Source organism: Aquila chrysaetos, chromosome 23 (genome assembly GCF_900496995.4).
Source record: "Aquila chrysaetos chrysaetos chromosome 23, bAquChr1.4, whole genome shotgun sequence".
Classification (NCBI taxonomy): Eukaryota; Metazoa; Chordata; class Aves; order Accipitriformes; family Accipitridae; genus Aquila; species Aquila chrysaetos.
This window is the reverse complement of record NC_044026.1, coordinates 15,141,534-15,156,353: the sequence shown is the minus strand read 5'-3', so window position 1 is coordinate 15,156,353 and position 14,820 is coordinate 15,141,534. Positions and strand designations below refer to the sequence as shown.

General features: G+C 38.4%; 1 protein-coding gene across 13 annotated transcripts in view; it reads right to left on the bottom strand.

The window, feature by feature from the left end:
* STS (steroid sulfatase) overlaps nucleotides 1-14,820 on the bottom strand; it is a 117,440-nt gene that overhangs the window by 98,059 nt on the left and 4,561 nt on the right. For 4 of the 13 annotated variants that reach the window (XM_029998861.1, XM_029998862.1, XM_029998863.1 and 1 more), the window contains 2 exons: nucleotides 8,560-8,658; nucleotides 2,280-2,378 (listed from right to left, as the gene is read on the bottom strand). The exons of 4 other annotated variants lie outside the window; for them this stretch is intronic. In XM_029998861.1, the coding sequence (XP_029854721.1) occupies nucleotides 2,280-2,341 (62 nt within the window). In that variant the 5' untranslated portion in view covers nucleotides 2,342-2,378; nucleotides 8,560-8,658. Of the gene's footprint in view, nucleotides 1-2,279; nucleotides 2,379-7,197; nucleotides 7,335-8,559; nucleotides 8,659-14,820 lie in introns of those variants that run through there. 5 more of the 13 variants (XM_029998867.1, XM_029998865.1, XM_029998870.1 and 2 more) reach the window with 3 other exon arrangements.

Below are 14,820 nucleotides of genomic sequence, written 5' to 3'. Positions count from 1 at the left end.
ATTAGAATAAGAACTTTATAATGCTATATTAACCAATGTAACATGATGCTTACATACTTTGAGGGCTTAGCTAAACTCATCCATGATATCTAGCTTAATTAATAGTTTTGAAAGCTCTGAGTCAGGGGTTTTTTTAATATACCAGAGCTAGATGATGTGTGAAATGACTATTTTTGACACTGCCTTTTTCAAGAGTGTCAAACAGACAGGAGGAAGATCTTGTGTGACTAAAACTTTGTACTTCTGTTTTTATGATAAGCAAGCAGATAAAGACTGTACAGCTCTGCAGGACTGTGAGTCTTACACATGGAATTAACGAAAGAGTTTTGTTATGTCCATTTGAATTACACCATCATATAAACCATAGCTTCATCTCGTTGACTGGTTACAGTCTCTTCACCTTCACCAAACTATAGCCGAACTGGTCTCTTCCAAGTTTCCAATCACATTCAAAGTAATGGTCCACAAAATGTTTAAAAAAGGAAAAAAAAAAAGTCTAATTACACATAACATTGGACTAAAGACACTGAACTCCACCAATACATTGCCTTCACAGGGGTAGTGCACAGATGTGAAGGTTGGTATGTAAGTCTGGATGTAAGTCTTTGGAGGGACAGTAAGACAAATGGACAACCACTTAACACTAGATTTTAATTTAATTCAATTTGAAAGCAGTTTCTAAGCCTTTTTCACTGAAATGGTAGGTTTTAAATGCCTATCTGAGGAAAACATGAAACCTAACAGGAGACAAAAAACACCTTAAAAACCCCCAAACCCCCATCTCTCTCCCCCGAGTTAATCACTGGCTTCCCCCGGAGCCTGTCAAGATCAAAGCTTTGCATTTTATAACACAGTATTATTGCATTTTCCTCTATCTACAACCACTTTGACTACAAAACTGGTTTACCAGAGAAATTGCAGTGAAATGGCCAGTTACTTTTTCTTAGCTACATGAAGCTACCAAGCAGCACATCAGTAAAATGATCCAGTATGTTATACTATTTCCAAAAGGATGTTTCATTTAAAGAGAGGTTGCATTTGCATTAATTTGTTCTCAAAGTGTGGGATTATTATTTTTAAAACAGCTCTATTGTTATTTATACTTGCATTATGGTAACATTCAAGGGCTCTCAGTAGAGCTGACTGTACCAGATATAAAAATTGAGAAGAGGCTGCATTCAGCCAATATTAATTTTACCCATGTAGAAGTTAAATGCCTAGATGGCCCATATCAACTAGGCACTCATGGTCCAAACAAATCCATTTGAATTTATTCACCTTAAAGTTATGCATTTCGCCTGAGCTAATTATCTAGGCTTCCTCCCTAATTAATAGGAAGAGACAGGCACCTTAAGAGGATGATTCATCTCTTCTTAAGATTGGTATAATGAAATGTTGGAAGTGATGCTCATGATCTTTTTCCACTAACTAGAAAGAGAACCTAAACATCTAGTTGAGACTAGATATATACAAAAGGATTAAAGTTACATGAAGTAAATCCCACCTTGATGGTGAATTGCCTGTGTGCTCAGCATAAACTATGGAAAAACAACTTTGTGTAATAAACCACCACTATGTTTTTTTCAGTTATTATAACATGCTCTACCAACCTTACTGGCCTAACAGTTTGTTACTCTGTAATTCCACTGAAATCTGAGAACTAGGGACAACTCTTCATGAGTTATAGTTGCAAAATTTTGCTCCAAGGGATGCATGTAAGTATTTTTCCTTTCCAGACTGTGTAGCAATCTGATGAATATTCCATCTTAAATATTTTATTCTTTCATTACTCTCAAACAAAAGATATTTGATATAAGAGTAATTAGATCCAACAGCAAGGATTACTTTATGGGAATATTGGTAATTCTCTGATTGAAGTCAGCTATAGCCAACCCTGTATCCAGGATACGATCACCAGTCTGATCAGACAAATAAACTTTTTCTCTTAGAGTTCTGACAGAATAGAAATTACATTCCCCACTGTTACTCAAGCCAGATGATATTGCAAGGAAGCTGTTGTCAGAGGTGACCAACCAAGAGACGGCGAGCTCAGCCTGACTGGTTCACAGCCTACTCCCTGCTGCCCTCTTCCCTAAGGGCTACACACACTCAAGGCAACCAAAACAGAACCTATTACCTTCTTTCATGAGGTCCCCATCACAGAAGAAAAAACACTTTGGCTCCCGACGTATAACAAGAACAAGTCTGTTAACGTGCAGGGGCACTGTCCAGAAATTCACACGGATAGCGTACATTTTGGTCATGTCACTGGAACGCACCTACTCACGTGCGCAAGTATCAGACGAGTTCCCCTGACGCCCACCACACCGCGGGGATGCATTCATTCTCGTCGTGGGACAGCGATGCACATGCTTGTCCTGTCACATAAAGGGTAGAAGAGCAAGTAATAGTGTACTTATCACACGATATAGATATACTCAGATCATTTGACTGAGAAAGGGGTACTGCAAGCAGCCCTCTTGTTTATCAACAAGGAGCTGTTCAATCTGTCCCATTGCAGAGACTGAGAATGGCTGTATTCGAAGGTACGTAAACTAATCGAGAAGAAATGGTTGTGTCTGGACCATTGCTTATGTCCAACCTTTGCGTTCTTTCCCAGAAACACTATTGGAAAGAACACGTATTAGAAAAAACATTAAAGTATAAGAAAAAACCACGCCTCCCACGTTTCTCAAAACAAAATATCGCTTGTATCTGTATTCGGATTATCTGAGTTTACCGAGCTACTGAAACCACCACCACTTTTTCATGGTCATGTCTTGGCTGCGGGGGTCAATGTGTCGGCGGGGGCTGCCCTGTGTCAAACACAGTCACCTCCAGCCGGCTCCGCAATGGACCCACCGCAGGACACAGCTAGACCCACGAGCCAAGACGGCGGCACCTCGGGGGAATATATTTAAGGGCAAAAAACTCTGGGGAGGAAGGACCAGAGAGAAGGGCGACGGGAGGAGGAGGGAACAACAAGGCCGGGGTGGGAGGAGGTGCTCCACACCGGGGCAGGGACGTGCCCGAGGGGGCTGCGGCCCGAGGAGGGCCCCCGCCCCAGGACAGGAAAAAAGCGAGCGACAAGGAGCGGCGGAGGGCAACGGCCGAACGCTGACTTCGTCCTCCTGTGGCACCCACCGCCTCGCCGAGGGGACCGAGCGCGGCCGGTGCCAGCAACGCGGCAGGAGGAGATGTCGGGAGTGAAAGCGTGAAGGGATTCTAGGAAGGTGGAGGAGAGGAACCTGAAGTTGAGCTGGGGAAACTGGGGAGAAAGGTGTTTTTCTGGCATGTTTAAATGTTTGTCCTTTTTTGTTATTTCCCAATACCCCAACCAGTAATTAAATATTTATGCTACCTGGCAATAAATTAAGTTAAACTCCCCAAGTCGTTTTGCCCACAACAGTACTTGGTAAGTGATTTCCCTGTCTTTATTTCAACCCATGAGTCTTCTCACTCTTGCTCCTCCTATTTTCTCCCCCATCGGGAAGGGAAGGGAAGGGAAAGGAAGAAGGGAAGGGAAGGGAAGGAAGGGGAAGGGGAAGGGAAGGGGAAGGGGAAGGAAGGGGAAGGGGAAGGGGAAGGGGAAGGGGAAGGGGAAGGGGAAGGGGAGTGACTGTGTGGGTGCTTGGCTGTTAGCCAGGGCCAACCCACCACACTTAAAATGAAAAGGGATGAATGGATCCAATTGCAAATTACTTTCATTGATTACCACTAACCCAAAGTTTCTTTGCTGTGATCCAATCCATCCAGATTCTAAATGTGAGCCTTCTACCAGGGATAGAAATGGAAAAGCTTTTTAAGTAAAAAACAATTCAGTTTGAGCTCAGCTGATTTACGGTGTTGCTGGTGTAAGCAGGAGGCTCACAAGACATAAAAGAATAGCTTCTCCTTCCTCTTCATTTGCACAAGTAATAGACATTTAAAATAAGTAAGTGTACCTGCTTATCGGAGATCAAATTCCTTCTCTACAGTTTTTAAAACAAAGGAAAAGGTTTTTTGTTACCTCTGTCATACAACTAATATTCAGGGAATGGTATGTCCTTAGTCTGCAAATAGTCATGAATATGTCTCATGAAAAATTGTTTGGAATTTTTTTGACAAAATCATTTCTAGTGGGAAAAAAAAGAAATTTTAAAGCAAAAAAAGTTTTTTAAAATGTCACAATTTCAAAATAAAATTGTTCTCCTTTACCTTTACACCTAGAAAAATAGCCTATTTAGCATTTACAAGGTAAAAGCAAATGACTTCTGTTGTTCTTTTGGGCAGGGAGATATTTTTACTATGTTATTTTGAACAGGGTTAAAAGATTACCCCCCAAATCCCTCATTTTTTTAAGACCTAATGCAAAATTAGAACAAAGATAATAGAATTATCCATTCATAATTTTTATTTTGCCCCAATTAACATGGTGAAAAAGAGCTTCAGAAATATATATATATATTTATAAAAACAGTAAGATGGTAAGCTATTTTCTAACCAGTGCTAATGCAGGGATACTCCACTAGCTTTAATCACTGTAAACCCTAAAAGTACAAAATAGCTTTAAAATCAAATACAAGTATTGGAAAACAGACTTGGAAACAAAAGACATGGATCATGAAATAAGGAGGTCTTACAAACCAGGAAAATATTTATCCTGGAAAGAACACTTGTACAACCAGTAAAAGAAGAATTATGAGCTGTGTAGTGGTTATGTAGCTGCCTTACTGCAAACTACATAGATCAGAATCTTCTAAAAAATGTGCAAGCCAAAGGTCTAAGACATTTACGAAGTAAGGCATATACATTAGCTAACCTTTTATCCCAATTCCAAAGATTTAATAATTTACTAATTTCAGTAAGTATACAAAGGAATAGCTGACTTACTCCCCCATCAAGAAAAAAAGTAAAAATAAAAATTGTGAATATACTTAGCTTGGCAAAATATTCGACGGACAGAATTTAAACATCATAGGATTGGGCAACAATTAGAATGAGTCTTAAAATGAAGGGTATCTGAAACAGCAAATAATTCTAAGACTAAAAATATCTGCCTACAATACAAGAGGCGGCTAGGCGGGTCCTTAGAGTCTGACAGGAAAAAAGGTATCTTGAACAAAGTGTGTAGAAATGCATATATTGTATTACAGAGATACAGGAAAAACAGCAATGTAACCCACAAAGTATCCAGGTTCCTTCTGCCCTGTGTGAGTAGAAAACTCTTGCTCCTTCCCTCCCCTTCCCCTTCTTTTGTCTAGCTCATTCTTTCTCTCTTTCATAGGGACTCTAGGAAACTTGTAAATTTTTGCTGTTAAATCAGAACATAATCCCTTCGCACATAGGAGCTAAGAGGCAAAATCGCAACACGAGAAAATGAATGAAAATTATCATTAGCTCAAGACTATAGTAATTCACTTCATTTTCACCTTATTTTGTGTGACATTTTGTCCTGGTTTCAGTTGGGATAGAGTTAATTGTCTTTCTAGTAGCTGGTATAGTGTTGTGTTTTGGATTCAGTATGAGAAGAATGTTGATAACACACTGATGTTTTCAGGTGTTGCTAAGCAGTGTTTAGACTAAAGTCAAGGATTTTTCAGCTTCTCCTGCCCAGCCAGCAAGAAGGCTGGAGGGGCACAAGGAGTTGGGAGGGGACACAGCCAGGACAGCTGACCCAAACTGGCCAAAGGGGTATTCCATACCATGTGATGTCATGTCCAGTATGTAAACTGGGGGAGTAGACTGGGGGTGGATCACTGCTCAGGAACTGACTGGGCATTGGTCAGCAAGTGGAGCAATTGCATTGTGCATCACTTGTTTTGTATATTCCAATTCTTTTAGTATTATTATTATTGTCATTTTATTACTATTATTATTATCATTATTATTATTATTTTCTTCCTTTCTGTCCTATTAAACTGTTCTTATCTCAACCCACGAGTTTTACTTTTTTTTTTTGATTCTCTCCCCCATCCCTCTCAGTGGGGGGTAAGTGAGCGAGCAGCTGCATGGTGCTTAGTTGCTGGCTGGGGTTAAACCACGACACATTTCAAGAGCATAAATAAATATAAGAAGTATTCCAAAAAGGCATCTTGCTGTACACATTTTCTTGTGGTACGCCCATATTAACCTCCTTTTAGCATTTGAACAGTTTCTCAATAATAGCTCTGGGGTCTCATTATCTTTTGGCCTGGACTGGAGCATGCTGCAAGTATGTTTGAAACGACTAACATGCTTTTTCAATCATACCAGATTGTCTTTAAACAAGTTTTTAAGAAAGGGCATTTTCCTTCACTCTGTGCCTTTAGCTATGACACAACCTTATGTTTTTAAAGGATGGATTCTGTTCATCAGTGAAAAAGAACATACCACTCCCTCTGTCCAACATGCATTTTTCAGGACTAATACTTTACTGCTGTTATTAGACAACATATCCAGTTGTCTATTATAATAACTTATATGAACTGGAGACGTGATGCTTCTTACAGAGCTAAGATTAACTTTTATAAATGACTAATCCATGTCAACAGCTTCTAATTTTCTTTATCATAGTTGCCAGTTCTGTCAGCAGTGCAGAATATAAACATTACCAAAAAAAAGACGAAAAAGAGGATAAAGAAGCCTTCTAGTTTACTGACTTTGACTTCTAATGAAATAAATTTTGCAACACTAGAGATCCCTGCAGAAAGCATGTTTGCATACAAAACCATACACCCACCAATCTGGCTAGTTTAAGACAATGTCAGAGGAAAACAGGTCTGTCTGAGCTCTGTGCCCTAAGATTTCCTTGTGAGTATGGCTGATCAACTGATTCTTTAGCATGGTAGAAAAAAGATGAGGCCATTTTTACACCATTACCTCTAAATTTAAAACTTTTGTCCAGGATATAAAAAAATCCAGTATCACTATCTGTGTGAACTTGAAGCAGTTCAAACTTTTATGTTCACAGCTCCGAGTGCCATAGCCACAATTCTTGTTAAGAACTTAACAATCCATCTCAAATGTCTTGTCTTCCTCCCACCCCTTTTCTCACCCTCAACTAATTTTATTTCATTCCTCCTCATCCCCTAATTTCCTCTCATTCAATCAAGAAGCCACCCCACAAACTCTTCTGCAATTCTAATCTTTCTAAACCATGTCCTACCCTATTCCAAACCCCTTCCTACTCAAAAATCCTATATTAATGTGCCATCAATCCAAACTCAGACTGAATACCTCTTTGATGCAGCTCCTCGACACCTCCAATTCTGCTTGCCCAGGTACTCCTATTATGACTACCACTCTACCATTACTACTCTTGATGCTGCTGCGTCTCTGCTTGCCTCCTCCATGACTCCTCTCCCCACAACATACGTTCTTCCACCAGCAAGCAGTATACAGTGCTCCCTATTGGCTACCGTGGCTCTCCTGGTATTAAGTCAGCCTCAGCTGCTGGTCTGACAGGGATTTAACACCTAGATACAGGTCTGCACTTACTAAAATCCACCTAGAGAGAACCCTAAGGGCAGAAGAGGAAATTTGTTTATGAGTAAACAGGATGTATGGAATCCATATTATTAACGAGTCATTACAAAACTGCATAGCAAGCAGTACGCGGGGTCAGATTCTGTTCAACACTTGTTTTGGTTAAATAGGCTTCTCCTCTTTCATCTTCCTTCTTCTTGTCTCAGCGTGGTTGCCCAAATGTAGTCTTTCTGTATAAGCCTGGCAGATACAACCTATTCAGAAGTGACAATTTTTTCCTTATCTTTTCTCTTTCTCTATTATTCCTTGCCATACTACCTCAGTGATACCTTTTACAGATACTGGCCCTTCAGTAGCTGTGTTTACCCCCAGTTAGCAGGTTGGATGTGTATGAGGTTACAAAGGAAGATATTAGATTTATTTAATACCACTTAAACAGTTACAGTTAAGTCTTGCAGGTTTCCACCTTTGAATCAAACAGATTTTGTCAGATTACATACACTGCATGTAAACCAGTCACTTCAAAACTACAAGCTTATTTCAGAACCTAATGCCCTCCAAAACTATTTAAGAATTCATTTCCATTTGATTCTTGAAACAGAGTCCATAATCAAAATTACATACACTTTTAACATTACTTTTTAAACAACCAGAGCTTAAGTGGTAAGAGAAAAACCACCATTGCACAGCTGGAAAATGTTCTAGTTCACAAACACCCTCCTTTCTTTTTTGTTCAAAATGCTTTCACAATTCAAGTAAAGCTTACACCTTTTTAACCACTGCAGGCAGAGAATGTCCTACTCTACTGCAATACTTAATAATGAAGTGCATTTTGAAACAAAATAATTTCCCACTACAGCTGATAGTATCTTACAGACAAGAATAGACAGTATTAGCATCATTTTTTTTCTTTCTTATATAAAATACATTGTATTAAGGTTAATGAGGAAAAGACAACACTGCATATGTTATTACTTCTCAAAATTGCTCATTTCCTGTTATGAAGAACTTGCTTTGAGCTGTGAAAGAATATGAACTCCAACTACATATAACCTCAGTGTTTACAATGCAACTATATAAATGACAAACTTTGGGGCAGGAAGGGCATTTTACCTTGCGGCACGGAATTGTGTCAGTTTCTGCCTCTAGTTTTCAAACAAGATGGCTGCACACTTATTACTGGTAAATGGGTTCAAAGTCCAGTCACGGGAACTGAAACAGAAAGGTATAGGGGAAGAGAGAAGGACAACACTGAAAAAGGCAACTTCTTTTTATACAACACTGACAGTATTTCTTAATAACACGCTACCTTCACTAGTAGGAAATAATCTCAACATGTTTTCATAATGCATATATACACATGCCTAACCAAGACACTTGTTTTTGTTTGTTGCTAAAGTTCTGTTAGGCTTTTCAAATGCTAGTGACTTTGGATCATATTTTTGGAAAACAAGGGCAGTGCCAAAATCTCAGGTACATTTCTGCCTTCTGTACACATGGTAAGGGCTCCTGTGGAATATCTACATAGCAACTTCTGAGAAACTGCATTAAAACACCTTTTTAAGCACCATTTAAGATCAGTGTTTTTAAAACTTTTCCACTGGATGCACAGAACTATTTAGAGATTCTCTCTATATAAACACTGTACACCATAGCCCATCCTGGTTTGCTCATTATGCATTCCCCTGGAAACTGTATGTGCTCCCAGAAAATCACTGCTCCCAGGAAGTCCAAGGGCCCTAATATGAAAAATCATTCGTTAAACCTTGAAAAGTGCTAGCTAGTTTATGTATTATCCTCCTCCCTCCACCCCAATTTATTTATTTTTCACAAGGAAACTTGATCAGGAAGAGAAAGATGCATGTCCAAAGATTTGTGACAACTGATGCCAATGAAACTTAACAGAATCCAAGCCTTACATTTTAAATATAAAATCTTACTTTTTTTCCAGGCAAAATATTGAAGCTAACAATGACTGGGAGAAATCAAACTGAACCAATGTATTTGAACAGCTGTCTAAATGCAAAGTTTAAATTAAGTTTTTTCTGTGGTTCAAGAAACTGATCAGTACAGCTTGTTCAGAGCTTTTCTCCTGCATTGTTCCTCCTTCTACTTTAAAATAACATTGTACTGTAACAACTTTGAAACAATTTTAAATTGCCAACCTTTGCTCTGTCTCAAATACAAATAGGAAATGCTAGCTCTATCTTAAACCTTTGAAAAACTCTGCATCTATTGTCTTGCAGTTGTTGAAAGCATTAACAAGTGAAAAAAAAGACAATTTTAAAAAATCTTGTCAACCTCCCTAAAATAAATAACCACTAGTTTTTAATCTCTTTGATTATCAAATTTTTAGATAAATCATATTTTAGAAGGTACTGAGAAAAAAATCCTTCATATAGGCATAAAGAGTATGAGATACAACAGATGAGATGCAACATCCATTCGCAAAACAAAAATATTTGTACTTCACCAAGTTTCTTATGTACATACACTGCAACTCTTCAGAGATGTAGAATATTTACTTACAATAAATTTTATTAAAACCAATTATTATTAACCAACATTAACTCAAAAACTTGTAATCATGTAAATTAGAAGAAAGTAGCGATAAAACAAGGATGCCAAAATATAGATGGATTAAAGGAAAAGAAGACTTGTCTGTGCTAATTAACATGATAATTCAAGGTGTTTCATACGGAAAACCAAAATGCAGTGTAAAAAAGAGCTATTCAGTCTAACTAAAACACTATGCAAAAAACTATGATGAGTTAATGAGCAAAAAACCAAACATCCTCCCCCTCTCCTATCCAAATCTGAGCACTAAATGAAGACTGAACTGAGGGTTTTTCTTTCTTTGGTTTTCTTCTCCACATTTGATTAGAAATCACTAAAGGGTCCTAAAGTGACAATTACTCAGTGACTTCAAAGAATAAGTAGGACAGAAAACTGAAATGCTAACAGGGAGGCTGCATTTAGGCTATGGTAAATAGGGTACTCTGTCACCTAGTAATGTATTCTCCAATGATATGGAACAGATCTGTGTTGTTTAATGGATTATACTATCTGCTTTGATCAATAGGTGTTTTGGTGGTTTGTTTTTTTCCCACATGGATATGAACACAGAGTCCCAACTTTGTTTTTTTCTTTCATAATTTGTTAGAAACAGTTTTTTAAGATACTTTGGTCTTCTGGTCACCAAGTGGGAGACAGTAACTACTCATTTGTATATGAACATTCATGTGTATACCAGAGTTCAATTCATCAAATTGGTAAAGGAAATTATTTTTTAAATAGTGTTTGGGAAGAAAAGGAGATAGAAGGATGCATGACTGGATTTACTGGAATCTAGTGGAAGGGCAGAGCTGCAGTGAGGCAGACCTTTTGTCTCTGTTCATCAAAACATCTCTGCCAAAGCTTTAGAAGTTTAGGATCAAACTTAATCACACCACTAATTGTTCATCTACCAGGTATAGTACATACATCCTTGTAAAAACAAAACATGAACCACTGCTGTGTTAGCCTGGCTGAATGCTGGGGCACATCTAAATGCTTATGCTTCCACATAAATCTGCTAATACAAACTTGTATTTAACAGGGATTCAAATGAAATACACCAGTTACGGAGCTAAAAATGGAACAAAAGATATTAACTTCTCTTATCATAGTAAAACCCAAGGAACTTAGCTAATTTCAAAACATGTTTTTGAAAGTCACACATATCCAGAATTAAAAGATACAGCCCTGCTGTTCCTAGGGTCTTTGTACAAATTGGATTATTGGATGTTAGAGGATATTTATTCTGCAACAACTGAAGAAAAAAGATGTTCACTGAAAAAACTTCACTGAAAAAAGATGTTTAAACTTGATTCATTCTTTGGCTTAGTCCAAAAACACCAGTGACAAGTTTCACTCTAAAAATTCTGTAGCCGTGTAGTTATCCTGAAGGATGTAGGAGAATCATTGTATGAACTTGTGAAATCTGTGGATTGCAGAGGACTTTGTGCAGTTCTGAGGAAGTCACAATGGCTTTTATTTATGGAACTCAGTGACTAATGATTCTGATGATTTTGGCTTTTTTTTTCATAGTTGTGCTTAACTTTAGTTAAGAGTCACATATAGGAGTTTAGCTGGAAGAACATATTGGCTATGCCATGTAAGACTCAAGATCCAGATTTTGTAGTCGTTATAGCCATAGTTTCTGATTATCAAATAATACTTGTCTAAGTTACCTCAAGACACAAACAGAACAGGATCTTTCTTTAAAGATGGGCTTGAACAGACAGGAAATATTTATTTCATTGGATCTCCTAGATAATGTAGTTTATTATATTTCCTGGATGTGATGAAGACAGAAAAAGCAGATGAATATGCAGGTCCCCACCCTTTGTCAGGTCCTTCAAAAAGCAACACTCATCCAGCTAAATATATTAAAAACTGCAAGTGGACAAGGGTTTACGTATTTCCACCAACTTCAAAAAGCTTTAGTGCAGACACCACCCCAGAAGACACTGGTAGAGATTCAGCGACAAGAGTGACGTACACTGAGTGAAGCTCTGTGCTTCCTGAAGCACGCAGGCTTTCCTCCGAGCTCTGCAACTCAAGAATACGGTCTAACCCTAGCTCATTTCAGGACTACAACTCAAGGTGGCTAGTCTCTGGATTGCACAACCTACTTAATTAGGATATACAGCCATCTTAATATTAGAAGTCTTGCTAATAGCTTTTGGAAAATTGCATTAGTCTAATTTTTCTCGATGAGGGCATACCTGTTGGCCTAAAAAGGAAAAGTAAGGGAAAAACAGATTATGGAGCCAGGCTGTCAAATGTGGTCATTAATATAATACTCTTTCCCTATTGCTTGTAGCAGCCACTGGTCTAAATGACACATGCAACATTTTGGAAACACTGATACAACAATTCACTCTGTAATACAGCTTCTTGCAGATATCTGCCTCATCAGGCTTGCAAGACAATAATTTTTCATACTTAAAAATACAGAAAAATCTTTCAAACTGTATGAAGAGGTAGTAAGCTCTTCATGGGCTAGATATGTTGCCACTGATGTCTTTCAGTGAAGTATAACACTGACTATTCTTAATTAATGAGGATACAGCTAGAAGTGATCCATAAAGAAAATTTTAAACTGGACAAGTGGCAACAAAAGTTTTCAGCTTTTGTTTTGGTACGAAATGGGGAACAATGTGACTAGGCAGCAGTAGTAAAAAATATTTGTAAGAATTACAAATCATTCATTAGTGACCAAAATGAAACTATGGCAAAAATGGTAATTCCATTCTTATGTTAATTCAAAGGTATGCTGTATCTGGGACTAAGAAGACAGCCTATTAGTAAACGATGGCCTTTCTATTTGTCACTTATAAAACCCACAGCTACAAAAACATACCTGAGTGCTGGACTTCTCTAAGGATACATAAAAACTAGAATCCCAAAGAGCAATCAAAACACTAAAAGCTTCAGAAAACATAACTCATGAGGAAAGGTTAAATGAATGAAATTTCTTAAATTAAAAAAAAAAAAAAAAAAAAGACAACTAGAGGAAGAACATGGGATATCCCAGTAGAGCAAAAGATTCACTGAAAGATTTAGAAAATCTTAGGCATAATGTCTGGACAGACATTTTAAGCGTATACAAATCTGTGTCAAAGAATTAATCCAGATCTTGAACGTCTCTTGTGGTCTTACCTATATGTAAGCACATGAAATGGAAGTCTAGGAATCTTTCAATCCTGCAGTGTCACTGTGAGCATTATTCACCTTACAGAACCCAAGATGAAATGTTCAAGATGCACTTAGTAGGTAGAGCTAGCTGGCTTAGGGGAAAAAAAAAAAATAAAAATCTCGGTCTCACTGGCTTGACAGCACTGGGACTACAATGCTTCCTTCTACGTATCCCTGATATCTAACTGTATCAGTATTTATAAGTGGTGTTTCTTGTTTTACAAACGTTTTATGAGAACAAGCATCTGTAATTGATCATCTGCTAAGAAAATTTTAGTTCAAAGTATAAAATAAGAAATAAGGCTACATCATTTTCTCATCTATTTTGTTATAACACACTGAACCTAATTCCTCAAGGTATGTAAATATATGCTTAAATTAAAGTAGGTGGACAACCTAGTGAAGGGACTATTTCCTCACCCAAAACTTAGTCAGCGCCGTACTTGCTAGTGCTCACAGAGCATATTTGACATTGGCTGTCCACAACAGCATGTTTGCCTGCCTGACATGTAGGGAGGAAGAAAGGGCAGTAGCTTCAGGAGGGAAGAGAGGAATTCCAAAAATGGAATTATGACTTGGTTGGGAGGTACACTAACTCCTGCAGCCAAGAAAAAGTCCCAACTCCCCTAGTCAAGAACAGCCTGTACATCTAATACAACTCAGCTGCAACGGGGACTCAAGCAGCAGCTGGCTAACTCCGCTTGGCACTGCCACCTCTCCTCTCCCTTCCCACCATTTCTGCTTCCTGATCAGCGTTGCTACTTCCTATGTTCAGCACGGTGCTACAGCTTCTCTGGCTAGACAGATCTACACGCTCGGACTGCTAAAATCACTGCAAAAAAAGGAAGGTTGTGGTACTGGACAGTAGCTGGCCTCCAACAGTCTCCCTGCACTACCTAGGCTTACAGCTTGTTTACTCTGATCATGTAGACATTCTGGGCTGTCAGCAAGGTCATTTATCTCTGCTCGACCCTTCTGGACATGCAAAATTGTAAGGGCACGCACCCACAAAGCAGGCAGAATGAGCTCTGGAGATTCAACTGATTGTCGCATGCTGAGTAGGGAATACGCACATGAAACGTGAATGTGGAACATTACGGATCAGTGGCTTTGAGACCTTGTGACCCCGAGAATCACAATTCCTTCTCTCCTTTCCATCTGAAGATGTAATTACTGCAGCCTTTGAAGAAGTTGAGCTTAGGAACACAAGACTGAAAGAGACTACTGGAAGGGTGACTGCATTCAGTTCCACCCTTATTGCTGGCAACCAATTGATAGGTGTTTTGTTCAGGAAGATTGACAGAATGTGTATTCCACAGGGCACTACAAATACAATTTTTTTCCTACAATCTGTAACAATCAAACTATCGTAAAATGAAAAAATATAGCCATAAAATTTACATGCAGACAAGAAAGAAAACCAAGAGCATAACTAATAGTTTAGGCTCCTGCAACAATGGAAAGTTAGATAAATAAATAAAAGTTGCAAATGATCCTACAGAGGAAGCCTATATCACACAGGAAAAGCAAACCAAGTGTTGAAGATGTAACACTTCAGATCTTATCTGGGGATGCAATCCCTTCTGTCCTAATCTTTCTGATAGTTTAAGGCTAAGCAGGACCCCACCCATT